This window comes from Leuresthes tenuis, unplaced genomic scaffold, assembly GCF_036924035.1.
Source record: "Leuresthes tenuis unplaced genomic scaffold, fLeuTen1.0.hap1 SCAF_14, whole genome shotgun sequence".
NCBI lineage: Eukaryota > Metazoa > Chordata > Actinopteri > Atheriniformes > Atherinopsidae > Leuresthes > Leuresthes tenuis.
Window position 1 is genome coordinate 2,530,001 of NW_027325368.1, and position 26,843 is coordinate 2,556,843.

At 43.3% G+C, this 26,843-nt stretch overlaps 2 protein-coding genes across 5 annotated transcripts in view; both read right to left on the bottom strand.

Annotated features, from left to right (window-relative positions):
- larp4b (La ribonucleoprotein 4B) overlaps positions 1 to 26,843 on the bottom strand; it is a 347,997-nt gene that overhangs the window by 96,723 nt on the left and 224,431 nt on the right. The gene's annotated exons all lie outside the window — the stretch shown is intronic.
- dip2ca (disco-interacting protein 2 homolog Ca) overlaps positions 1 to 26,843 on the bottom strand; it is a 237,009-nt gene that overhangs the window by 38,302 nt on the left and 171,864 nt on the right. For 2 of the 4 annotated variants that reach the window (XM_072363342.1, XM_072363340.1), the window contains exons 10-23: positions 23,042 to 23,152; positions 19,028 to 19,151; positions 14,690 to 14,799; positions 13,663 to 13,765; positions 13,511 to 13,575; positions 11,912 to 12,005; positions 11,327 to 11,446; positions 7,919 to 8,033; positions 6,885 to 7,024; positions 6,654 to 6,790; positions 6,361 to 6,569; positions 6,009 to 6,123; positions 4,407 to 4,608; positions 2,442 to 2,542 (exon numbers count right to left, since the gene is read on the bottom strand). In XM_072363342.1, coding sequence (XP_072219443.1) covers positions 2,442 to 2,542; positions 4,407 to 4,608; positions 6,009 to 6,123; positions 6,361 to 6,569; positions 6,654 to 6,790; positions 6,885 to 7,024; positions 7,919 to 8,033; positions 11,327 to 11,446; positions 11,912 to 12,005; positions 13,511 to 13,575; positions 13,663 to 13,765; positions 14,690 to 14,799; positions 19,028 to 19,151; positions 23,042 to 23,152 — 1,746 coding nt within the window. Of the gene's footprint in view, positions 1 to 2,432; positions 2,543 to 4,406; positions 4,609 to 6,008; positions 6,124 to 6,360; positions 6,570 to 6,653; positions 6,791 to 6,884; positions 7,025 to 7,918; positions 8,034 to 11,326; positions 11,447 to 11,911; positions 12,006 to 13,510; positions 13,576 to 13,662; positions 13,766 to 14,689; positions 14,800 to 19,027; positions 19,152 to 23,041; positions 23,153 to 26,843 lie in introns of all 4 variants that reach the window. The other 2 variants (XM_072363341.1, XM_072363339.1) reach the window with 1 other exon arrangement.

A 26,843-nucleotide genomic window follows, 5' to 3' on the forward strand; every position in this document is an offset into this window, starting at 1 on the left:
ATGGATGGATGGATGGATGGATGGAGGGATGGATGGATGGAGGGATGGATGGATGGATGATGGATGGATGGATGGATGGATGGATGGATGGATGGATGGATGGATGGAGGGATGGAGGGATGGGGGTGAAGGAGTGAAAAGACGAGCATGACTCAGCAGAAATGAACAGAAAGTAAAGAATTATTCAGCAGCTTTTTGAGTCATTTCTGCAGCTGTTTTATAACCATCTCATGAAAAGGTTTCACCGCTAAAACATCTTCATCCAAAACAAGCAAATGAGTTTCGCACCAAAGTTGAACTGCATTAGAACAGAGTCGGTTTATCAGAAATCATTGAACTTTAAAGCTGGTAATGATCCTGAACGGGTCTGAAAACGTTTTACTGGTCGGCAGCTCGCAGCAGAAATGCCTGGAGAAGGAGACGTCTCCGTATTTATGGACCTGCAAGACTTTCTCTCAAAGAAAAACACGAAGAAATGGCCAAAAATACCAGTTTGAACCAGTTTAAACTGTAACAACGAGCCGCTTTAGTCGGTTGATCTAAATATCCGCCTGATGCACATGGAACATGTGTCTAACATCTGTGTTTATGTCTGAAGGACTCTGCACCAGCTGGTAGTTTCTGTACTTTTTACTTTAAAAGAAAAGTTTTACTAATAAACTAACAATAAGGAATGATTAGCTGCTAATTTGGACCAATTAGCAGGGAATTAGGAGCAGCTTGTGGAGGATATTCATGAACTGCTTGTTACTGTAATGACTTCAGCAGGATGGGAACCATCATTTGAAACATGCTTATCTTTAAATGAACCGCTTATTCTTCTGTAATTAACAGGTTCCTGTTAAAAGTGGGTTAAAATGTAGCCTTAGAGATGAAATAAGGGGTGAGAAAGGCTCCAACCTGCTGGTTTTGGGCAGAAATGTGTTTGTTGACGTCTGAATGAATGCTTCTGCGGTGGGGGGGGTGTTATTCTGGGGCCTGTCTCCTCTCATCAGGGTCTACAGACCCGCAGGATGATGACATTTTCAACATGAAAGATGAGAGAAGTCACTTCTGTCAGCAACACGCTCCACTTCATGCCCTCCTTCCTTTATTCCACTCTGAGAAGCTCTTTTTCATCCATTTCTTGAGCTAACTCCACTTCTACGGCTTCTTCTGCCTTTCATGCCGAAGCATCTAAAGAACATTTTAGTGTCTCTTTTTGTTTTAATGAACAGCATTTAAAGCATTTTAAATGTAGGACTTTTGTTTTGACTCGTCTTCATCATCTTCATCGTGGTAAATGAAGAGGAAAGACTTTTACGGCAGAAATCTGACTAAAGAAAGAACAAAACTCTTAAAGTGTTACAGTTCTTGGTTCACACACTTTCTGTAAGGTGCGAATAACTTTTATTGATTGTTTATGCTGCAGAATAATTCACCTTTCTGGGTTTAATAAAGAATTCAACGACGGGTGCAGCTCTCGTTACGATTAAAGGGCGATCTGAAGACACATACTGTGGCTTGTATGGCTGCAGAGATGCAGAGATGCAGAGCTGCAGAGATGCAGAGATGCAGAGCTGCAAAGATGCAGAGCTGCAGAGCTGCAAAGATGCAGAGCTGCAGAGCTGCAAAGATGCAGAGCTGCAGAGCTGTAAAGCTGCAAAGATGCAGAGCTGCAAAGATGCAGAGCTACAGAGATGCAAAGATGCAGAGCTACAAAGATGCAGAGCTGCAGAGCTACAAAGATGCAGAGCTGCAAAGCTGCAAAGATGCAGAGCTGCAGAGCTGTAAAGCTGCAAAGCTGCAGAGATGCAAAGCTGCAGAGCTGCAGAGCTGTAAAGCTGCAAAGATGCAGAGCTGCAAAGATGCAGAGCTACAGAGATGCAAAGCTGCAAAGATGCAAAGCTGCAGAGCTGTAAAGTTGCAAAGCTGCAGAGATGCAGAGCTGCAAAGATGCAAAGCTGCAGAGATGCAAAGCTGCAGAGCTGCAAAGATGCAGAGCTGCAGAGATGCAGAGATGCAAAGATGCAAAGCTGCAGAGCTGTAAAGTTGCAAAGCTGCAGAGATGCAGAGCTGCAAAGATGCAAAGCTGCAGAGATGCAAAGCTGCAGAGCTGCAAAGATGCAGAGCTGCAGAGATGCAGAGATGCAAAGATGTAAAGCTGCAAAGCTGCAGAGATGCAAAGCTGCAGAGCTGTAAAGCTGCAAAGCTGCAGAGCTGTAAAGCTGCAAAGATGCAGAGCTGCAGAGATGCAGAGATGCAAAGCTGCAAAGATGCAAAGATGCAGAGATACACTCAAAGGGAAATGCAGTCCCTTCCAAATGAATGAATATCTGTGATGAACCAGCAGTGATCCGAGTGAAGAAGCCATGATGGGTGAAACACAAAATGAGGTGTGTGTGACGCTGATGATGGTGCAGAAAACCAACAGCCCCCCCGCTCACACACACCTTCCTTGCCTGGTCATTGTCTTCGATCTGACCGAGATCCCTGCCGCTGGCCTGAGCGATCCTCTTCCCCGACACCAGATTCCCGACCATCACAGACGCAGGACCGATCTCTGGGGAGGAAGGATGCAGGATTCAGCTCCAGCACTCAAAGCAAACCCCACTTCATGTGAAACAGCATCAACTGTCAGGGTGGATAAAACCCCACCTCTTTAGATTCTGTTTGTTCTGTCGTCTCTGAACCAAACTCAGGTCTGTTTATCAGATTAAATCCTCTCTATCACCTTTGAGAAAGACTCTTAAGGGGGGAGAAACTGTCGTGTTGCTGCTCTTTAGAGCCCAAACAAACAGAGCCTAAAGCAAAAGGCTTTCAAACGGGTGAAGAAACTCCCCCAAACTACGGTGGCCATGGAAGGACTCCTCTTCAGCCCATGATGTGTCCCTTCTGGGTTACCGTAGTAACATGGAAGGGCAACATGATGGAGAGGCAAGGAGGGGGGTCCAGATCAAAGACTTTATGTATTCATCCTGTTTGAAATAACTGTGGCGCCCCAGATTATTAAACTTTTCTGTGATTAGCCTGTTTTAGTATTTGCTGCTGTTCACTGGATTGTTTTCCCTGAAGGGACAGAAACTGATGCCATTTAAACACCGACTGGCAGAGGAAGTTACTCCTGATCTGTGTTCAGCTGTGTGTTGTACGCCAATAAGTGTGGTTCATAAAGTCCTCTGACATGTTGAATGAAAACCTTTAGAAACCTTATTCTGGACCAACCACCCACACATTTCCCCGGCCTGCCTGGTGTGGTGCGGCACGTAGCCTACAAAGAGCTTAATGGAACGGCTCCATCTACTTGAATGCTCTTGCAAAGGCTTCTGTCCCAACTGGGTCCCTCCGTTGGTCCCAGGATTGTCGTCTAGCAGCTCCTACACCACGCCTAAGACAATCCAAACTCTGTTCATGTGTCGTCCCACGATGGTGGAATGACCTACCGAGCGCTACCAGAACAGGGGCGTCCCTGTCTATCTTCAAGAAGCTCCTGAAAACCCAGCTCTTCAGAGAGCATCTCCTATCCCAGCACTTACCTTGTACTTCCCTCCCCCCTCTATCTCTGCACTTTATCTTTCTGCACTTCCTTCTATGCCTGCACCCTATCTCTACTCTGTCCCCTCTGACAGAGTCGGACTCCTGGGTTCCTTCTATGTAGCTTATTGTTAGCTTTTTATAAAGCTGTTATATCTTCATTTGTAAGTCACTTTGGATAAAAGCGTCTGCTAAAAACATAAACATAAACTGCTAACCTAGAGCTAACTACTAACCTACAGCTAACTGCTAACTTACAGCTAACTGCTAACTTACAGCTAACTGCTAACTTACAGCTAACTGCTAACGTACAGCTAACTGCTGGACTCCTGGGTTCCTTCTATGTAGCTTATTGTTAGCTTTTATAAAGCTGTTATATCTTCATTTGTAAGTCGCTTTGGATAAAAGCGTCTGATAAATACAGAAACAGAAACTCTATGCTTGACCGAATAGTTCATAACACATTTTCTGCAGTTATCTCAGTTTTACTCTGACTTTAAGGTCAATATTGAGAATCCTGGCACCCAAAAGAAAATCCTCGGTGCAAGTAGGACCCGAAAATTAGCCAAAATTCTACAAGAAAAGGTCACATTTTGTCTAAAAATGGATTTGTCAACCAACATTTCACAATGATGTGGTTGATGATGCGCCTTTGTGACAACATCTGCACTGAAATGAACCAAATAACAGCTAAAAGGTGAATAATAAAGTCTTTCTGCACTTCCTTCTATGCCTGCACCCTATCTCTACTCTGTCCCCTCTGACAGAGTCGGACTCCTGGGTTCCTTCTATGGAGCTTATTGTTAGCTTTTTATAAAGCTGTTATATCTTCATTTGTAAGTGGCTTTGGATAAAAGCTTCTGATAAATACAGAAACAGAAACAGAAACGTACCTGGCTGCTTCTGCCGGGGTTTGGGCAGGTTGGTGACGCAGGTGTGAGGGCACATGAGCACGTTGCAGGGGTGCAGCGCCCCCTCCAGGAAGAGCTGCTTGGTCTCAGACAGGTGGATGCCACCCAGAGGAGTCTTTGGCAGAGTGTTGGACGGCACCAGAGCCAGGCAGTACACCCCCACCTGGTGGATACTGTCTATTGCCTGGAAATATGGAATCAAGTCACTTCCAGCAACTTCAGCCACAGCACAGCTGCTCTCTGATCACTGCAGTGTTAAAATGACCAATATTTGACACCTGAATGGTGTTTTTCTTCCATTTGTCACTTTTTATGATAACATTTAAGGTTTGGGAAACATCACTGTCTGCGATGGAAAAGGAATAATAAGAAATTAAGCATTTATATAGTTTCCCCACAGTCGCCACATCAGCCTCGACACATCTGGAGCTGCATGAGTGACGAGGTGAATAAGTGTGTCACATCTGTTTTGTTGCTCTATAAAACGCTCTGTTAAAATGTGCCTTCAGTTGGTTTGTATTAAAGGATCAGTCCGGATGATATTAGGTCTCACTAAACCCCGAACATATCCTGTACATCATTTAAAACCTCCCACTAAGGGATGATATTTGTTCCGTTCTCTGTCAGATGATCCCACACTGCTTCAATAATGTTGAGGTCCGGGCTCTGGGGAGGATTCATCCCTCCATAAGACCTGTTGCCACTGATTTTCAGTCCACTTCTTGTGTCATTTGGCACAGCTCAGCCTTTTCTCCCTGTTTCCCTTCCTTAAGAACGGCTTCTTGACAGCCACCCTTCCATGGAGACCATTTCTGATGAGGCTTGGGCCAACAGTAGATGGATCAGCTGAAGGTCCAGATGCATCTCTCAGGTCCTGTCAGGTCACAGCTGGATTTTTTCCTCTTTCTTAAGGACATCACTTTCAGATCCTGTTCATCTGCTGGAGATAGTTTTTTAGGCCTGACACTTCTTCTTTTGTCCTCCACTTGTCCAGTTTCCTCAAATGTTTTAAGGACACACTGCACACCATGCTGAGATATGCCAAGTTTTCAGCTAATAGCTCTTTGGGAATCACCTTGTTGCTGCAGAAATCCTATTTTCTGTCTGTCAAACTGTGTTTTCTTTGCTGTTTTTCATAGATGCAGCTAAAGAAATGGGAACAAATGATGTGTCTTTGTGACAAAGTGCCTAAAGATCCAGTTTAAAACGGCTTCTTTGCTAAGTTGTCTGTTCTGTGTCGACACAACACTGGTTCATCCCTTGAGTTAGGAGCCTTTTTTCTGCTTTTTTATCTGCTCAACATGAACTTCATGCTAACAGAAAGAAAAACAAGAACATTTTAGATCAAGTTTTCAGCTAATAGCTCTTTGGGAATCACCTTGTTGCTGCAGAAATCCTATTTTCTGTCTGTCAAACTGTGTTTTCTTTGCTGTTTTTCATAGATGCAGCTAAAGAAAACCCTCAGAGAGCCTGAAGCACTACTGCTACAGACCACTTTAAAAGATTACAAGAACGTTGGGGCACTTGGAAGAAAATAGAAAGGAATGAGGGGTGGATCTGAATGTTCAGCACATGAACGAGTACCTGCAGAACTCTGCTCATCCACTGGAAGCTGTCCTCCTCCGTGGAGTCTGGCCGCTGCTCGGCTACAACCACAATCCTCTCATCGTGCAGCACGGTGATGGAAAACACAGCGATCCTGCAGAACACACACATGCAGACCCGCTGTCAGCCTCAGCTTGAACTCCAGCTGCACCGAAGGCTGCAGAGTCCAAAGAGAATAAATGAAGCTGAAGAATAAGACCGAGCAGCAAAAGCTTTGATGGGACGACTTACCGCAGTGCTGTTGAACTTAAATGTTCACATGATGGTGCGAAAACACAGTAAATAACAGACTTTTACTCCTGGAGTCTTCTCACTGCAGCCTAACACTTACCTTCCCCTGTAGACAAACTTCATGGGCTCCACAGCCAGCGCCGTGGCAACAATATCATCCGCATTATGACGGCGCCCGCCAACCACCATCAGGCCGTCCATCTTCCCAGCGACGAAGATCAGCCCTCCGGGTCCGATGAATCCCAGCAGGCCGGACCTGGTGAAGGGAAACTCGCCGATGGGCGTCCCGTTGTCGGACAGAGGGAAGACCTGAGAGTGGAGGCGGAAGCGTGTGAGTGAAACGCAGAAATCTGAGCGAGGACGTGACGAACGGAGGCGTTCGCGCTCCCCCACCTCAAAAGTGTTCTTGGTCATGCCTGCCAGGCCGTAATAGGAGGTTCCCGTGGCAACAGTACAAACGCACAACTCTCCGATCTCGTCGGTTTTACAGAGCAGAGGAACGCCTTCGAGCCTCACCACGCACATCAAACCTGCAGACAGAAAGACGGCGGCCGCCACCCTCAGAAGACATTTCCTTTCAAACCCTTCCTCAGAGCATCTTAATGAGCTGTGGACAGGTTGTACCTCCGGGCATGACAGAACCAACGTCCTGCAGCGTGAGGACCGACAGCTTCTCCTCCGAATCCACCCGGATCACGCCGTGGCTCAGACCCTGCATGGACAGCACGCCACGACCTGGAGGGGTGCTGCCCTCCTCCAACGGCCTGCAGGAGGGAGAACGCCACCGCTCAGAGATGGGAACAGATCGAGCTCGCAAACAGAAATCTCACAGCTTTCTGGGAGGGTGAACAGACATTTGTGCACATTTCCTGCACACATGGGGACTGGATAGTGTAGTGGTATGATTCCCACCTTCCATGTGGGTGACCTGGGTTCAGATCCCCTGCATGAAAGGTATTACCTCCAGTAGGGGTCCTTAGGCAAGACCCCCCTACCCTAAATGCCTACCTGTAAGTCGCTAAATGCATAAACACTCACAGCTTAATCGTGTCACATCCGGCACCTTAATGTCAGCTGTGGAGCGTGATGGCGAGTTCAGACCCAGAGAAGATGATGAAAGAGGTGGAAAGGTTGTAAATTTAACTTTCAAAGTCAGGGCTTTAAGCGGCTGGGAGACGGCGGTTCGAGTAACTTTAAAAATCTCTTTGATTGATGCCAGAGATCAGATTTGTTTCATGCGATATCGCAGAAAAGGGAAATAGATGTTTAAATAAACGGTCCCAGTCTGTCAGTTATGATTCCCCTTAAAAAAAAGCTCCTTAAAATGTTAAATTCCCACGTTTAAGCTCTTAACTGTGCTGACCGGCTCTGCCCACACCGGCCTTCCCTGTTTATTCTGTGGACACCACGCCCCGTTGAGCGCTTCGGAGAGTAATTCTCAGGAACAGAAAACTAAATTCTACTCACTTTCATCGCCTAATTCGACAGAAATCTTCAGCCATAGACTTTAAAGCTACGTATAAAAACACAAGTGATTTAGCTTTAAAGCTTGATTCTTGGCAGAGGCAGACCTGAACAGGGCTGTAAAGGTCTCACTGTATCACTAACCAGCTGAAGTTTTTTAAACTAAGTCCACAGGTGTGTATGTGGGGGTGTACCTCCGTATGGCCACAGTCAGAGCCTCAGGGGAGCTGGCACACGGACAGATGACCTCTGGCTTCAAACCTTTTGTCTGAAAGACGTTGAGGAAGGCGTCGCAGGACGAAATTGACCCTAAGAAACATAGAAAAACATTCAGTTTATTCTGTCGTGTGCTGTCTCTCATGTCAGAGACTGAATCATTTATACCTTAAGCTATAAAACACAAACTCAACATGTCACAGACTTATATATTTAGATATATTTAGATATATATTTATGTAAAAACACAAGGATTACAAACAGCAGGTGGTCCTTTACGGCATCACTGAGTTAAAACACGACAAAGTGCAACAATTCCACCATTCCCTGAGCATAAAAAGCTGTTTGTCTCGATGAGAAAGACCCTGTTGTGTTATTCTGAGCCTGAAACTCTGAGAAGGAGCCAGTTTGATGACGTGATCCAAAATAAACACGTTCAGTTAGCTAATCACGTTCAGTTAGCTAAACACGTTCAGTTAGCTAAACACGTTCAGTTAGCTAAACACGTTCAGTTAGCTAAACACGTTCAGTTAGCTAAACACGTTCCGTTAGCTAAACACGTTCAGTTAGCTAAACACGTTCAGTTAGCTAAACACGTTCAGTTAGCTAAACACGTTCCGTTAGCTAAACACGTTCCGTTAGCTAAACACGTTCAGTTAGCTAAACACGTTCAGTTAGCTAAACACGTTCAGTTAGCTAAACACGTTCAATTAGCTAAACACAATCAATTAGCTAAACACATTCAGTTAGCTAAACACGTTCAGTTAGCTAAACACGTTCAGTTAGCTAAACACGTTCAGTTAGCTAAACACGTTCAGTTAGCTAAACACGTTCCGTTAGCTAAACACGTTCAGTTAGCTAAACACATTCAGTTAGCCGTTAGTTAAGCCCTTAAAGTGCAGCTCACACCCTCAGAGTGTGAAGTTGTGCAGCTGCAGCATGTCAACATGGAGGTTTTCAAGCTTCCATGACGAGAGCAAAGCCTCAGATTCAGCATGTCCACTTTAACTCATAAAATCTGTTTAATCGTCTTTCAGGAGAGAGAAAGGTGACCCTGAGCTAAGCAACAACTAAATAAATATATTAAACAGTTATTGATAAATAGTAAATAGGTATTGAGGTGGGAGAGTAAATTATATTCTGCTCTATTCAGGCAGAGAAGTGGAAAACACCATCATTTTCTCACATTTTATGACAAAAAAATAAATAAAATGTTATTTTCTAGTTGTTCTAATCCAGCACAACCCTGTGGGAAGGTGCCACATTGCCAATTTACTGTCAGGTTTTCCAAACCTCTGATTTTAAGCAGCAACAAATCCAGCTTTGTATTAAAACAGGCAGCTGGATGGAGGCCTCTGTCCTGGCACAGTAACATAAAACCCTTTAACTTTGGCTTGTATACAATTTCTGGGCGAATTTATTCTCTTTTGCAACCCAGTTTTGGGTCAAACATTCCTTCCACGCTGTTTACATGGTAAAATCAAGAGTGAATACATGAAATAAAAACACAAAAAGCTGGTTGAATACATTAAAACACCATTTTTGTTTCCATCTTCTTATGGTGAACGTTTACCGCCTTCGACTTTTAGGATTATTTTTGCTAATTTTTAGCAGATTTAAAGCAATTTGCATAAAGCACAACCCTGTGGGAAGGTGCTGCATTGCCAATTTACTGTCAAGTTTTCCAAACCTCTGATTTTAAACAGCAACAAATCCAGCTTTGTATTAAAACAGGCAGCTGGATGGAGGCCTCTGTCCTGGCACATTAACATAAAACCCTTTAACTTTGGTTTATATACAATTTCTGGGCGAATTTATTCTCTTTTGCAACCCAGTTTTGGGTCAAACATTCCTTCCACGCTGTTTACAAGGTAAAATCAAGAGTGAATACATGAAATAAAAACAAAAAAAGCTGGTTGAATACATTAAAACACCATTTTTTTTCCATCTTCTTATGGTGAACGTTTACCACCTTCGACTTTTGGGATTATTTTTGCTGATTTTTAGCAGATTTAAAGTAATTTGCATAAAGCACAACCCTGTGGGAAGGTGCCACATTGCCAATTTACTGTCAAGTTTTCCAAACCTCTGATTTAAAACAGCAACAAATCGAGCTTTGTATTAAAACAGGCAGCTGGATGGAGGCCTCTGTCCTGGCACAGTAACATAAAACCCTTTAACTTTGGCTTGTAAACAATTTCTGGGCGAATTTATTCTCTTTTGCAACCCAGTTTTGGGTCAAACATTCCTTCCACGCTGTTTCCAAGGTAAAATCAAGAGAGAATACATGAAATAAAAACAAAAAAAGCTGGTTGAATACATTAAAACACCATTTTTTTTCCATCTTCTTATGGTGAACGTTTACCTTCGACTTTTGGGATTATTTTTGCTGATTTTTAGCAGATTTTAAGTAATTTGCATAAAGCACAACCCTGTAGGAAGGTGCCACATTGCCAATTTACTGTCAGGTTTTCCAAACCTCTGATTTTAAACAGCAACAAATCCAGCTTTGTATTAAAACAGGCAGCTGGATGGAGGCCTCTGTCCTGGCACAGTAACATAAAACCCTTTAACTTTGGCTTGTAAACAATTTCTGGGCGAATTTATTCTCTTTTGCAAACCAGTTTTGGGTCAAACATTCCTTCCACGCTGTTTCCAAGGTAAAATCAAGAGAGAATACATGAAATAAAAACAAAAAAAGCTGGTTGAATACATTAAAACACCATTTTTTTTCCATCTTCTTATGGTGAACGTTTACCGCCTTCGACTTTTGGGATTATTTTTGCTGATTTTTAGCAGATTTAAAGTAATTTGCATAAAGCACAACCCTGTGGGAAGGTGCCACATTGCCAATTTACTGTCAGGTTTTCCAAACCTCTGATTTAAAACAGCAACAAATCGAGCTTTGTATTAAAACAGGCAGCTGGATGGAGGCCTCTGTCCTGGCACAGTAACATAAAACCCTTTAACTTTGGCTTGTATACAATTTCTGGGCGAATTTATTCTCTTTTGCAACCCAGTTTTGGGTCAAACATTCCTTCCACGCTGTTTCCAAGGTAAAATCAAGAGAGAATACATGAAATAAAAACACAAAAAGCTGGTTGAATACATTAAAACACCATTTTTTTCCCATCTTCTTATGGTGAACGTTTACCGCCTTCGACTTTTGGGATTATTTTTGCTAATTTTTAGCAGATTTAAAGTAATTTGCATAAAGCACAACCCTGTGGGAAGGTGCCACATTGCCAATTTACTGTCAGGTTTTCCAAACCTCTGATTTAAAACAGCAACAAATCGAGCTTTGTATTAAAACAGGCAGCTGGACTCCCAAATCAAAGCCTACGTTGCTGTAATTCGTGGCTCCGGCTCATAGAGGCTTTTCTTACATGGATTCGCACCGTCGGCCACCACCAGCATGCAGAGGGAGCTCAGGTTGATGTCCCTCTGGTCCCGATGGGCAACCAGGGCCCAGTGCATGTCCCGCGACTTCACACAGGCCACCTTAGCTACAGACAAAACATCAGATAAGTACAGCATTTAAAGAGGTTACGGTTCTGCTGCAGCAGGAAGAACCCACAGCAGGAGGAGGTCAGAGGTCAAACACATGAAATCAGTGGTTTACTCGTCCTTTTGCCTGTTGTTCCACCGTTCCTCCACATTCTACTTTCTAAATTTTCAGCTGGATATTGTGGAAGAAAGTAGAAACTGACCCATTTCCTACAGAATAATGCAGTTAAATGATATAAACTATAAGCCGAGAGTTCGATTCCAGACTTAACTCTGAGAAGCTGTAACTTCCAAACCTACAGAGAGAAAGGTGAGCTGTGATATTAGCATTTTATGAGTTTGGATGGACTGAAGAATTGATAAATACACTTTATTTTATCTTATTTTAAAGAGGGGCTCGGTCTGATGCGTTTACATGGAACAAACGGGGTAAAACAGGCGTTAGACGGGTCCGTTTTCTATACCTTTGTACTGGTAGACCTTCTGGATCCAGGACAGAGGGTTCACCTTCATGAGGGCGTAGGGAATACTGATGACATGCATCATGTTCATCACACTCTGAGGGACAGAGAGAGGTCAGAGGTTAAAGTGAGGGACAGAGAGAGGTCAGAGGTTAAAGAGAGGGACAGAGAGAGGTCAGAGGTTAAAGAGACGTTTCAGGACAACCAGGAACAAGTAGAAACAGACAGAAACTCGGGTGCTTTTAAACAGATGTGCTGCACATCAGGCGGCTTCCTACTGAAGGTCCTACACCCTGAACCCTAAACAAAATACTACGGTATGGCCCAGTATGGCCCAGTATGGCCCAGTATGGCCCATTATGGCCCAGTCTGGCCCAGTATGGCTCATTATGGCCCATTATGGCTCACTATGGCCCAGTATGGCCCAGTATGGCTCACTATGGCTCACTATGGCCCAGTATGTCTCACTATGGCCCATTATGTCTCACTATGGCCCATTATGGCTCACTATGGCCCAGTATGGCTCACTATGGCCCAGTATGGCTCACTATGGCCCAGTATGGCCCATTATGGCTCACTATGGCCCAGTATGTCTCACTATGGCCCATTATGGCTCAGTATGGCTCACTATGGCCCAGTATGGCCCAGTATGGCCCAGTATGGCCCATTATGGCTCACTATGGCCCAGTATGGCCCATTACGGCCCATTATGGCCCGATATGGCCTCCATTTTTCCACTTTAACTGATAAAATCTGTTTAATCATCTTTCAGGAGAGAGAAAGGTGACCCTGAGCCAAGCAACAACTAAATAAATATATTAAACAGTTATTGATAAATAGTAAATAGGTATTAAGGTGGGAGAGTAAATTATATTCTGCTCTATTCAGGCAGAGAAGTGGAAAACATCATCATTTTCTCACATTTTATGACAAAAAAATAAATAAAATGTTATTTTCTAGTTGTTCTAATCCAGCACAACCCTGTGGGAAGGTGCCGCATTGCCAATTTACTGTCAGGTTTTCCAAACCTCTGATTTTAAACAGCAACAAATCCAGCTTTGTATTAAAACAGGCAGCTGGATGGAGGCCTCTGTCCTGGCACAGTAACATAAAACCCTTTAACTTTGGCTTGTAAACAATTTCTCGGGGCGAATTTATTCTCTTTTGCAAACCAGTTTTGGGTCAAACATTCCTTCCACGCTGTTTCCAAGGTAAAATCAAGAGAGAATACATGAAATAAAAACAAAAAAAGCTGGTTGAATACATTAAAACACCATTTTGTTTCCATCTTCTTATGGTTTACCTTTGACTTTTAGGATTATTTTTGCTGATTTTTATCAGATTTAAAGTCATTTGCATAAAATAAATGAGAATAATAAGATAATAATCATATGAATCTATGCAGCAGAGTATAACAGTTTGTTGTATAACATTATGCAACTTTTTCTGCATCCAGTTCTTCCACTTTTAATACCTTTAGTAGATTCTCCAGTTTAAACGAATAAGATGTAGATTCTGCTTAACTAAATACTTTATTTATCATTCTCCAAATGCTAACCAACCAATTTAAAGGGCAGTGAGGTGGATGTGTGTTTTTCTTACAGTCAGGACAGCGTGCCACAGTCCTACATCCTTCTTGAAGTCTAAAACATTCACTATGGTCTCAGCTGGAGAAAGAAACAGAGTAAGAAACACGCTGTTAGAGGCAGTTTTCTGCTCCGGTGACAGCCATTCGAGGACAAAGCCAGTGTTACCTTCTGTGTAAGAGCAGGACTGTGTGAGGGCCTGGCAGTGTGTGAGCAGGGCGATCCTCATCACCGTCACCCCGAGGACGCTGCCGTCCTTACACGTCTTATACTGAGACACACAAGAGATGCAGCATGAATTCCTGCGCTTCGCGTCCTCCGCTCCTCAAACGGCGAGTATTCATCATTCAGATGTAAACACAATCTCATCTTTAGACGCTGTCACAACATTATTAAATGAAATAGAAAGACGTTAGCGCTCCGAATGCTGCTGAGCGACAGTAATCCACATGAATCTTTGCAAATTAAGGCCTCCTCAGCCTGAACAATCTGTCAAACCCCTGCCATAGGCTGCCATTAACGCTGAGTCATGTTATCTCTGTAAAAAAAGGATTTTAAGCTGTTTCTCCAGTTTACACTTATAAGATGTAGATTCTGCTTATTTTTACATTTACTTTCCAAATTAAGGCCTCCTGAGCCTGAACAATCTGTCAAACCCCTGCCATAGGCTGCCATTAACGCTGAGTCATGTTATCTCTGTAAAAAAAAGGATTTTCTCTTTATTTGCGTGTGTTTAGTCAGTAAAAAGCAGTTTCTCCAGTTTACACTTATAAGATGTAGATTCTGCTTATTTTTACATTTAATGAAATACTTTAGTATTTAGTTACTTTTTTATATAACTATTTAGTTATTTTTACATTTAACTTTCCAAATTAAGGCCTCCTCAGCCTGAACAATCTGCCAAACCCCTGCCATAGGCTGCCATTAACGCTGAGTCATGCTATCTCTGTAAAAACAAGGATTTTCTCTTTATTTACGTGTGTTTAGTCAATTTATTTGCTGTTTCAGTCAAAAACAAGAGGCTCTTTTCAGCCTTTTTCAGTCCAGGATGCAATCAAGGAGACATTTCACCTCACTGCCCGGCTGCTAAAAAGGACATTAGTTAGAAATCGAATCAATCAGGATGAAGCGGTGAAACGTCCTCATCGATTTCCCGACTGAAGCCACATGGGCGGAAACGTTCTGCTGGACTCACCTCGATGTAGGCGGTGTCCTGGTTGGCCTCCTTGATCTGAGGGAACCAGTCTCGGGGGGGTTTGGAGAGGTGTTTGGACTCGGTGACGAACCACAGCACCTTCGGCCAGCCTGGATGGACAAGGACACAAGAACAGCCGCTGTTACCAGGATTATGAAGGAGAAATGGTCAGAGAGGTGTGTTCTGAGGAGTTTTGGCTCATGATGCAGTGGGTCTGGACCAGACTCAGCGATGTTTGGATGGAGGTTAAAGGGTGAGAACACTTCCAGGATGGCAGTGAAGTTACAACCACAATTAAGAAAGACGGTAGCAAAGCAATTAGAGATGTTTTTATCCCACTTTTCATCCAAACAGGGCCTATTGGGGTCATCAGGGTCATCGTCATAGCCCCCAACATCCTCTGCTGCAGGACAGGATATCCGTACCCTCTTCTTCCTGCAAACAGGTCTTAAGGTGTAGCAGCAGTGCGGGGGGGGGGGTTGTATGTGTTGATTTTCAGCCTTTACTCATTCTGTCAACCCCATAAACTGACTAAACTGATCAGTTTTACATGTTATAACATTCCTAAAAGGCTTAAAATAACTTTTACAGCCACAAATTGGAAAAACTTGGGATAGTTTTCTGCAAAAGTAGATGAAGAAAACAGTTATTTTGATGTTTTCTCTCACTTTTACTTCCTGTCAGACAGTCTGAACTCAACAGATTTCCTGTTCAGCTTCATTTCATCTGTTAACAAACATCATTTCTACACCTCAGACCTGCAACATCCCATAAAGTCAGTGAACCTTTTCCCACTTTGTTTCCTTCTGCCAACACTTAAAGCCGTTCTGACTCTGAGGAAACCAGGTGATGCAGAGTTCCAGCTGTTATTTTGTCCCATTCCTCCTTAAACAGGTCTTAAGGTGTGCAGCAGTGCGGGGGGGTGGTTGTTTCTCTTCTGGGGACAGGTCAGGACTGCAGGCAGCCAGTCCAGCACCCGTACCTCTTCTTCCTCAGCCAGGCCTTTGGACTGTGGCAGAATGTGGTTTTCCATGGTCTGCTTGAACAATGCTGGGACGTCCCAGGAAAAGATGTGGCCTTGAAGGCAGCATATGTTGCTGTAAAATCTCAGTGAGCTTTTCAGAAGTGGAAATGAGCTTTGCCCCCTGATCCAACCCCATACCATCACAGAGCCTGGCTGCAGGGACTGGTTGCTGACAGCAGGCTGGATGCTGCTTTTGCTCTTTGCTCCATTTCTTCCAACAAAGATGTGGAATACTGATGGGTCTGACCACAGCACACGTTTCCACCGTGTGACGGTCCATCCCAGACGCCTCCGAGCCCAGAGAAGTGGACGAGGTTAACATCAGGCTTCTTTCCTGCACAGTAAAGCTTGTGAATGGAACTCTCTATTGTGGTGCTGGATAAAGTTTCCACAGTAATCCTGTCCACAGTGCACTGAAATTCCTCCAGATTCCTTAAATAATTCAATGATATTCTGCACTATTCAGGGGGAAAAGTGCCAGTTCCTTCCAGTCTTTCTTGAGAAACAACGATTTCAATGAGTTTGATCATTTTCTCTGCTTTTGAACACATTTGAATCATCTTTGGTCCAGAATCGCTTCTTTCTTTAATTAGTATTTTCCACAATGTCCCAACTTTGTCTGATTTTGGTTTTAAAACACATCCCGGTCCTTTTTTAGATCAGCATACATGCTTAAAATGTGCTAAACTGCAGGCTTATGAGCCACATTTCTCTATCTTTACATCGAATTTGGCCAAATGGAAGCAATTAGAAGCTTTCTGCAAGTTAAAGACAAATGATTATGGTTTACTTTTCCATATCCCGAGGATGCTGCTCAGTGCTGAGATATCGCATAATCCTGAGAATGCGATGACTGTTAATGACTGAATTAATGCTGCTGAGAGCGGGACAGAAGAACCAATCAGCCATGGGAATTAGATGAGCTTAAAGCCTGCTGATCAATACGAGGAGCACTTCCCTTTAATGAGCCACAAACGCACACGATCTCGGCTCCACGCTGAGGGAGGGGCCCTGAATCTGGTGGCATCATGTTGCTATTTATATATCCATTACTGCAAAGCAAACAGTTGTTATTTATCACCGAGAGACTGCCTCCAATCTGGCCTAATGTCCCTCTGCCCTCCATCTATCACGTCTGCTCCCAGCCGGCCCTCCTCTCCTCTGTTGGTCAGTTGTTTTTCTATCGATTCGCAGCATCACTTCACCTTCTCTACATCTCTCCATCATGTTGCCGTCCATCACTCCGTCGGTTTATTCCTCCTGCCGACAGACACTGGTTACAAAGCAAAGCAGTGAAACCGGAGCAGCCGAGCCAGGCTGTGAACTGTGACCTCTGACCTCTGTCCTTTCTTCTCCTTCAGGTTAATTTGATGAATCCTCAGCATCTCTAATGTCTATTTAAGGGCTGAGATTTGATTTTATGAAACCATTTGACACATTTAAACTGTGACAATTTGTGCTTCATTATTTATTGCCTCCTTATTACCTCCAATTCCACGACATATTCTTTCTGTATTATATCTATTAAAAGCACGTTTGTGCATTGTTTTCCCATCATTTCACTGGTTGATATTAACTCAGTATTGGGATAAATGTTGATAGAAATGCTGTCACAGCTCAGTTTGTCCAACAGAGCAATGATCACATAGAGATGAGTTATGTGTTCCTCAGCTCGTGAAATAAATTGAAATAATGACACTTTCATTTTACATCAGAGAAAAAAAGCTTGTTTTTTTAAATATACTGTCAGAGAAACAGGGAATAAGTTTATTTATCATTTATTGAAACACGAGCAAACAAATATAAATATGGTCTAAAAGGCAGAAACAGAGTTTTTTATCATTTCTCAGCAGCTTTAAAGTGAATCTCTGGTCTGAGCTCCTTTATTCTCCAACACAGCCTGAACCCTCTGAGACCAGCTTTCTGTCATTTCTTTAAGGAGTCTTCAGGAATAGTTCTCCAGGCTTCTTGAAGGACATCCCAAAGCTCTTCTTTGGATGTGGGCTGCCTTTTGTTCCGTTCTCTGTCAGATGATCCCACACTGCTTCAATAATGTTGAGGTCCGGGCTCTGGGGAGGATTCATCCCTCCATAAGACCTGTTGCCACTGATTTTCAGTCCACTTCTTGTGTCATTTGGCACAGCTCAGCCTTTTCTCCCTGTTTCCCTTCCTTAAGAACGGCTTCTTGACAGCCACCCTTCCATGGAGACCATTTCTGATGAGGCTTGGGCCAACAGTAGATGGATCAGCTGAAGGTCCAGATGCATCTCTCAGGTCCTGTCAGGTCACAGCTGGATTTTTTCCTCTTTCTTAAGGACATCACTTTCAGATCCTGTTCATCTGCTGGAGATAGTTTTTTAGGCCTGACACTTCTTCTTTTGTCCTCCACTTGTCCAGTTTCCTCAAATGTTTTAAGGACACACTGCACACCATGCTGAGATATGCCAAGTTTTCAGCTAACAGCTCTTTGGGAATCACCTTGTTGCTGCAGAAATCCTATTTTCTGTCTGTCAAACTGTGTTTTCTTTGCTGTTTTTCATAGATGCAGCTAAAGAAATGGGAACAAATGATGTGTCTTTGTGACAAAGTGCCTAAAGATCCAGTTTAAAATGGCTTCTTTGCTAAGTTGTCTGTTCTGTGTCGACACAACACTGGTTCATCCCTTGAGTTAGGAGCCTTTTTTCTGCCTGAATGCTTCATAGCTCAGAGTTAAGTGGCTGAACAAAGAAAAAAGTTACAAGAACTGGAGTGAAAATGAGTGAAAAAGCAGAAAATATCCAAAGAAAAACTCTGAAAGACCTTCAGAAAGGCTGGAGAACTGTTGATAAAAAGCATTTTAAAAGCTTACATGAAAGTCTGTCTGCTTGGAAAAAACATGGAGAAATAAGAGGTGGATCGTGACTTTTACACAGTACCGTGTGTTAAACTGTTTTTATAATGATTTATAATGATCAGTTACAGATTATTCATCCAAATTAGGTCACTCTGGCGTATATTCAGCCTAAAGTCTTAACTTTATTAACAGAGCTGTTAATCTCTGGTAAGAAGTGTTGTAAAACGCATCATTTATTCTGGTATTCTGGCCACTTCTGTTTGAATGAACCCGTTAAACTGATGGTAGTTTTAAAGCTTTGAGGTGCGAATCTGTCTGATCTCACACACACCTGCTAGCAGCCATGTGTCTGTGGAGGTGTTTTCCAGGTAAAAGGCAGCAGCCCTGATGCTCGGTTAAGCCTTGTGCACAGAGAGTGCACGTGGTCACAGTTAAACTGAACTCTGGTGTGTGTCCCAATGAAAGGCCGTGTGTGTCTGACCTTTGAACTGTGGGATCTCTCCTGTGGGACTTTTGGGGAGCCCTTTATGGCAGGCGTCGCTCGTCAGAGCCACTGTGACTCCACAGCTGCCCAACAGAAACCCGATCTGCTGACTGCCGGCGTCCTGCACACAAACGGAGAGACTGGGAGTGATAAATCAGCCCAACTGGACTCTAACCGATGGGTACCGGCCTCCTGGACTCCTCTGCTGAAGCGGGAACTTCAGGGTTTGGCACAGGAAGCTCTCCTGGTGAACTCAGGGTAACAGATAAATGTGCTTAAAGTTTAAATGTTCTGCTGCACATGAAACAGGATTAAATCATATTCTTATTAAGTAAAATGTCATTTATTTCTACAGCCCTTTACAACAATCCAAAGGGCTTCACAGCAGATAATAAATAAAGATAAAGAATAAGTACGAAACAATAAAATAACAGGAAACGCAATAAAATACAGCAAAATTGAATAAGATAATATAAAAGTGTCACCATACTACTGGGTATTAAAAGCCATCTGAAATAAGTAGGTTTTTAGCCTGGATTTAAAATAATAACAATAATGATAATAATAATAATAACAACAACAATAATAACAACAATAATAATGATAATAATAATAATAATAACAATAACAACCACAACAACACCAATAATAATAATAATAACAACAACAACAACAACAACAACAACAACAACAATAATAATAATAATAATAATAATAATAATAATAATAATAATAATAATAATAATAATAATAATAATAATAATAATAATAATAATAATAATAATAATAATAATAATAAAGTAAATGAGCATCTGAGGATTTCCTGCATGGGGTTAAAACAGGACAAAAACATTGATGTAAAACACTTCTCAGGCAGATTCACACATGCACACTGGGAATAATCTCAAATATTAATAATCTGTGCTGCTTTTGTGTCAAAACAGCACCAATATCCACATGAGCCACCACAGCTTTCCTGGAATATAACCCCATAAAATACAAAATTCAAGCTGAAAACATGGCGTTCTAAAGTGGAAACCTTCAGGAGTTCCTGTGGAACTAAACTGTTGCAGCAGCTTAAAGGAAGTGAGCGCAGTTAGCTGGTTTGAGACTCTCTGAGACACCAGCAGCATCCCCGCTCAGCTCGACCGCCAGGCTGATTTACAGAATCCTGCGGTCACTGAATCACTCGTCAGTGGAATAGAAAGAGCTAAGCTTTCCTACTCTTATCTCACCGTGAACTTCCATTAAATACTGGAGGGATTCCATCACCCAGCTCTCCTGGAGCAGCTGCAGACCTCCAAGGGTCTGGTGGAAGCTGGTGGTAAGAGGGAGGCCTCGGCTTCTCTGCTGCTTCCATGCTGCCCTGAACCGGACTTTTATTTGGAGAATAAATGCATCTCTACTATCGCTTCTATAGAAGATTATAGATAGAGTCTATAGACCATAGCACAGCTGTGGAAAATATGTGGAAACTTCCCACATTAATGGCCTCCTCAGTCTCACAGAGTGGGCTGCTCTTGGTCCTCAGAGTGCAGTTGTTGGTCATTTAGCTTTGTTCTTTTTTGGAAAGCACAAAAGTCAAATTGGATAATCTGCTTTAAAATGGAGTTAAAGTGTTTCTATTCATAGTTTTTGGTGCTTTGTTCTCCTAAAATTATGAAAAGATATGAAGTTTTCAGCTAATAGCTCTTTGGGAATCACCTTGTTGCTGCAGAAATCCTATTTTTTGTCTCTCAAACTGTAATAATCTGCTTTAAAATGGAGTCAAAGTGTTTCTATTCATAGTTTTTGGTGCTTTGTTCTCTTAAAATTATGAAAATGTTTTAAGGACACTGCACACCATGCTGAGATATGCCAAGTTTTCAGCTAATAGCTCTTTGGGAATCACCTTGTTGCTGCAGAAATCCTATTTTCTGTCTGTCAAACTGTAATAATCTGCTTTAAAATGGAGTCAAAGTGTTTCTATTCATAGTTTTTGGTGCTTTGTTCTCTTAAAATCATGAAATCAGTTGTCAGCCCCTCCCTGCTCAAGCCAATTTTCAGCCAATTGGCATTCAAGGGTCATCTCTGAAGCCTAGCTTCTGTTAGCAAACACTCGAAATCCTTTACTCTGCGTAGGCTGAGAGCAACACAGATGAAACACATCCAAATGCAACCTGCAGATGCACCAGCTAGCTTAGCAGCCATGTGAGACAGGCCCAACATACAGGCTGTTATACAGTCAGAAGAAGCTATCAGACCCTTACTCCAACTACACGGGGATGGACGGATTTGTCAGTGTCAAATCTCCACCGAAATGCATGCAAATTTAAACCAAGTTTGCAGTAAATCCGCAGAATAAAATGTAAATTAAATGGAGATTTTATTCAGCTCTGTTGGTTAGGGTGCAATGAAATAAACAGCTGGTGGAGCTAATTCTGCAGCCTTGAATTAGCCGAGAAAGAGCATCGAGGAAACCTTAAATGATGGAAATATGACACTTTGGTTGCTTTCTGCCTTCAGTCATTGCTTCAGTCTTTGCTTAACATGCTGCATCAGTCAGATATCACAGTCTATATGATTTGTTCTCGTCTGCATTGGATGAAATAGGATCCGGTGGTTAGAAGTCTGAGGGCAGAGGGTCGATCATCTCGTGTTACACACAGTATCAGCTTTAAAGCAGGGTTTAAACCTTTTGAAATAACCACAGTTTTATGCACAAAGGGCATTAAAGCAGGCAGGCAGATGCAACCCCATGCATATATATATATATATGTATATATGTATAATGTTTGTGACTTAATAGAAGCTTTGCTTTGGCTATTTTCAGTAAAACATGTTTGAAAAAGACTGAATTTAACAGCCAACTGACACACTCACGTCAGCCCTTCTGATTTCTCCCAGAGGACATTACAGTGCAAATTGAAAGCCGGCCCAAAGCATGACTCAAGCGGCGCTGCAACAGCAGCAGCAGCAGCAGAGATGTCTCTTCAGAGACATTTGGCTCAGATTACAACTCGGCAACGCTCAGTGTCTGCTGAGCTGCACCACAATGTGACTTCTGATGACTCAGATGTTTTATTCCCCCAAAGGTAGAATTATCCTCACTGTACTGCAGACTCTGCAGCATGTCCTCTGCTCAACTTCCTCCTGATGTTTAACGTGAAGGAAATAAGAAACCAAAGCTATAACTCACTCTTTTCCACCGTTTGCCCATCAGCTACGCTTGATGAATTGCATTTGAAACCACAATAAATGACCTCATAATGCTTTCACAATCTCTCTGCTGTTGCTTTCCTTTATTAGAAGTTACAGAGTTAGAAAAGAATGAACCCTCCTTCAACTGATAAGCTACTCAGGGCAGCATTTAAACAGCAAAACGTGTGCAGAATGGGTGAGGTGTGCTCATCATTTCTTTATAAATACCAGCCTCTGTGTGGGAAAAGCCGGTTTAACACGTGGTTTATTGTGTGTGTGCATCTTTTATGCATCTGATCCTTTGCCTTTGATTACCAGCCTCTAAAAGGTAGGTCATGCCAGAATGAGCCTGTCAGCAGGGATGTTCAGACGAAGCCGTTTTAAATGACAGACCCATGTGTCGGAGCTCTGTGTGGAGCAGGCAGGCCTCACTGCAGTGAGCGGCTGCAGCAAAGCTACGCTGTGACCTTTAGACTTAAACCCACCACACCTGAAACATCCTCCCAGCAACAACTGAGCTGTTCTATGAAAGAGAAAATGGTTCGTGTTCAATTTCCCAAACAAGCAGCATTTTTAGGACTTTTATCAGATCAAACTGAGTCTACATTTGCTATCAAAGCTCGTTTAGCATGAATCTGCTACCTGTTAGCTACCAGCTGCTATATTTTATCTCTTTACCTCTTTTATCTAAATATACAAGAACAAAAAAAGAGCTAAAAACCTCTTTCGCCCATCACTATCCATCACTATATTTTACCCATGGAAACAAACCTGACAAATACAAAATTAAATGTTATTTAGACCAAAAAAAGAGTTGTGGTGAGCACTCACCTTCCTGGTTAGCGGCACCTCTATGGGCACAGGAACAACCTCAGCCAGCAGGCAGCCGTAAAACGCCGTCATGAAGGCAGCAGGGTCGTTGTTAGGAAAGACCAGCGCCACCTAAAGGCAGGAGGAGACGGTTATCCCCGGGAATTAAGGAAATCATCCACAAGCTACGGTCTCGTTACCACGGCGACGGCTTTTCAGTTGTCAGATCTGAAATGGATCAGCATTCAGAGGCGATTTGGGTCAGAATGAGCAGGAACTGGGATGTAAACTGTGCTCGGAGCGTGTTGAGCGTCTGCGATGCTCAGTTTGTGATGAGGACTGACAGGAAGTGCTGCCGAAGGACCAGAAGGTTGGAGTCTGGGGGTCTTATCAGAGGAGAATTATTCGGCTGAATCATTCGGAGGAGATCTGGGGAACATCGCTCCATCTCTCCTGACGCTTCCCTCCTTCTGTTTTCTGTCTGTAAAGTTCAATTAAACCAATTTGCTGCCAGTTTCTCGGTTTATTCTTCGCAGTTTCTTACTTTGTCACATTTAGATGAAAAATATTAAGGTAAATTTGAGCCTTTGCTCATAAAATAAATATCCAAACACCATATTCCAGCACTACTCCATACATGAAGGGTCCTTCTCTACCACACATCAAACCTCCACTCTTACCCTCAGTGGGGGCACTGTGGTTGTTCCAGTCTGCCCCCCCACACTTACTTTCATTGTGCTCACAGCATCAAACATGCTACCACATCATAGCGAGGCTGCTATCCTCTCATCTGCCATATTGGATATGATTCGGCTCCAGTTGCATGCTGGGATGTTAACGGAGAACCCGGCTCAAGTGCTGCTTCACCGGAGTGGGTGTGTGTGTGAGCTCGGATGTTTTAACAGGTCTAATATCGACGTGTGAAGGTCTCACTGGAGGTGGTCAGGTTTCATCAGAGGGTGGAGGTGTCTGAAGGTTCAACATCTAATGAAAACGCTGATTGTGATCCATCAGTTCCTCCCGTGAGGTCACCTGTTTCTCTCACACTGCTGCTGACTGCTGCCATCTTCTTGTTGCTGTTACGGTGATGGCTGCCGACAGGTTCCTACACTCATAGTGTCCGATATCCTTGAGCATGACCGTGGGTAATGATGCGGACACTGTGTGAGAAGGATGAAGCCGACCCTCTACCCTCACTAATGGTCTTTGGCTGTGGATAGTGAGCATAAAATGAGAATATAAGCGGCTGAAAAGATGGATGGGTTCACTCTTAGAGCAGAATGAGGAACTCGGACATCAAGGAGTTGCTGCTGCTCTTTCTCAAAAGTAGGAAGTGGTTCAGGACCCTTTGCTTTCCACCTGGAGGAGGCCATGGGGCAGAACCAGGACCTGCTGCAGAGTTCACATCTCGCAGCTGACTCCTTGTTGTCCTCCTGGAAAAGCTGGAGGAGGTCTGGGGTCTCTGCTCAGACTGTGACCTGGTGCCAGATGAGCAGCAGAAAATGGGCGACTTTAGTGCTGTCGAACCGATCTATAAGTGGACATACTGCTCAGGTGCAAACATACAGCTGATGGTTGACCTCTGAACAGGAGGAAAATATTCACACTCCTGTCGATAAGAGCAGAGCTGGAGCAGGTGAGCAGCTTTAGGTTTCTGACCATCGGTATCAGGGCCAAATCAAGCCCTGATTAACTTAAAGGAGGAAGAAATAAGCACAAACTGGGAGCTGGGTGATTAAAACTGGCCATCAGCCCTCATCAACCGAGCATCCGTCAGCAGGAAGAAGCATCTGTGCAGAGCCCGAACAAATCCAAAGGATAATAGAAGTCGAACCTCACTGTGAGACAAATGAATCCACTGCAAATGGAGCATCTCTTCGAGTCAAATCCCATCTCTGATTCTACACCAGCCTCATTTCCTGAGACAGTTGCGATCTTGTTAGCCCACATAGAATAACAAAAGTCCAACAAGTCCTCAATTGCTTCTCAGTGTAATTAAATCTCTTCAGCCTTCAGTGAACATCTTGCAGGACACATTCCCTGCTGAAACCAGAGGCAACACTGTGATGCCGGCTCTTAAAGCTACAGCGACTCACACTGAGCAAGAAGAAGAAAGGGCTTCTTAATTAAAACACACACCCCCCCCCGTGGAGGAAATACTCCACACTGGAACTGCGACAGTCCCGACTTTGTTTCCGACCGAGCCGGAAGTCGAGCTTAAAATAAAGATGAAATAAAGATGAAAGCGGCAGCAGAGACACTGAGGGGCTGATGCTGAAGCTTTTTCCATTTCAGTGTGATCATCTTTTTATGTGAGGAGGCATGTGGAGCGTCCAGAGAGTGATGTGATCATTAAAAAGACAGTCAGAAGGACGAAGCATGTGTGCATGTTTTAGGTTCTGAAGAGAGGCCGTGTGGAGGGCTGCAAAGGGTTTTTGGATGGAGCTCAAAGTCCTGAGAAGTGATGTCAGTGAAGGGATTGTTGCTTTCAAATCCGACCCAGCTGCAGCGAGGTCTGAGGTTTGTAAGTTCGGCTGTTTCTAGGTTGTGATTAACGCTAATTATCAATGGTTGTAAAAGCAAAACCTTTTCCTTTGAAACCTTCACCTGTGAAGTGAAGAAATCTGCGATAACGGTCAGAATAAAGAGCTGTTTCCACACATCAGCTGCCATGTAAGAACCTGCCAAACAAACACCGAGTGAAGCAGCAAACTGACCCAAAACAAGGTGGAAACAATGATGTCATCCTATAAAAAGTATGTCTCACAGCTGATGACATCAGTGCTCAACATCTGTCCCAAAAGCACCGTCCAGGCTGAGAGCAACAACTCCAACAATGCTCTGTGCACAGCGACACCGTGCACACGTGCACACGTGCACGCTCCCGCTGCTCCCTGCCAGCAAAGCGGATGTTCATGCATTCAGCTTCTGTTATAATTGGCTTTGTTCTCAGACATTATGTATTCATATTCTGTATTTTACTAAATAACCTCTGTTCCTAGCTGGTACTTTTCCACTCTGCTCATACTGCACCATAGATGATCTTAAATGATCCAAGACCTTAGGATGAAATAAACAACTGGGTCAGACAGAACATCTCTATTGGAGCAGATAGGTCTGGTACATTAGATCCGAGCCTAAAACAGTTTCTCACATCCAAAGAACACAACGAGGACAGCAGCTGGCCTGATCAGGCCACTAAAAACTGGCCAATTATACTCTGACAAGTGTGAAAACAACCTCTGTGAGATAAAGCTGAATATAAATATGAAATGTTTCCGGATAACGGGGCTCAGCCTGACGGATTTCCTGCAGGATCTCTGGCACTCCGAGTCCAGCGCTGCAATATACTTTAGATTTGACCACTAATAAATACTTTATTTAATAAACGATTTCTCCAGCTTGTTCTTGGGCTTCCAATGAAAAAATCTATCCAAGTGACTTACAAATGAGGCTATAACGCTACAGCTAACAATAAGCTAACAATAAGCTAACAATAAGCTAACAATAAGCTAACAATAAGCTAGGTAGAAGGAAAGCAGCAGTCAGGCTCTGTCAGAGACAGAGTGCAGGCGTCCAGGGGAGGAGATGCTGTCTGAACAGCTGGTTCTTCGACAGTTTCCTGAAGACAGACAGGTTCTGCTACCCTTTGAAAGCTCATCCCATCGTGGACCGACACATGAACAGAGTCTGGACTGTCTTCCTTTGACTCTCTCCTTCTCTTGGTGGCGTGTCTCAGACAATTTGACTCTTTTTTTATTCTGAATTTTCAGTTTAACATCATGTTAACTGAGTGTTTAATACACGAACCAAGCCAACTTTA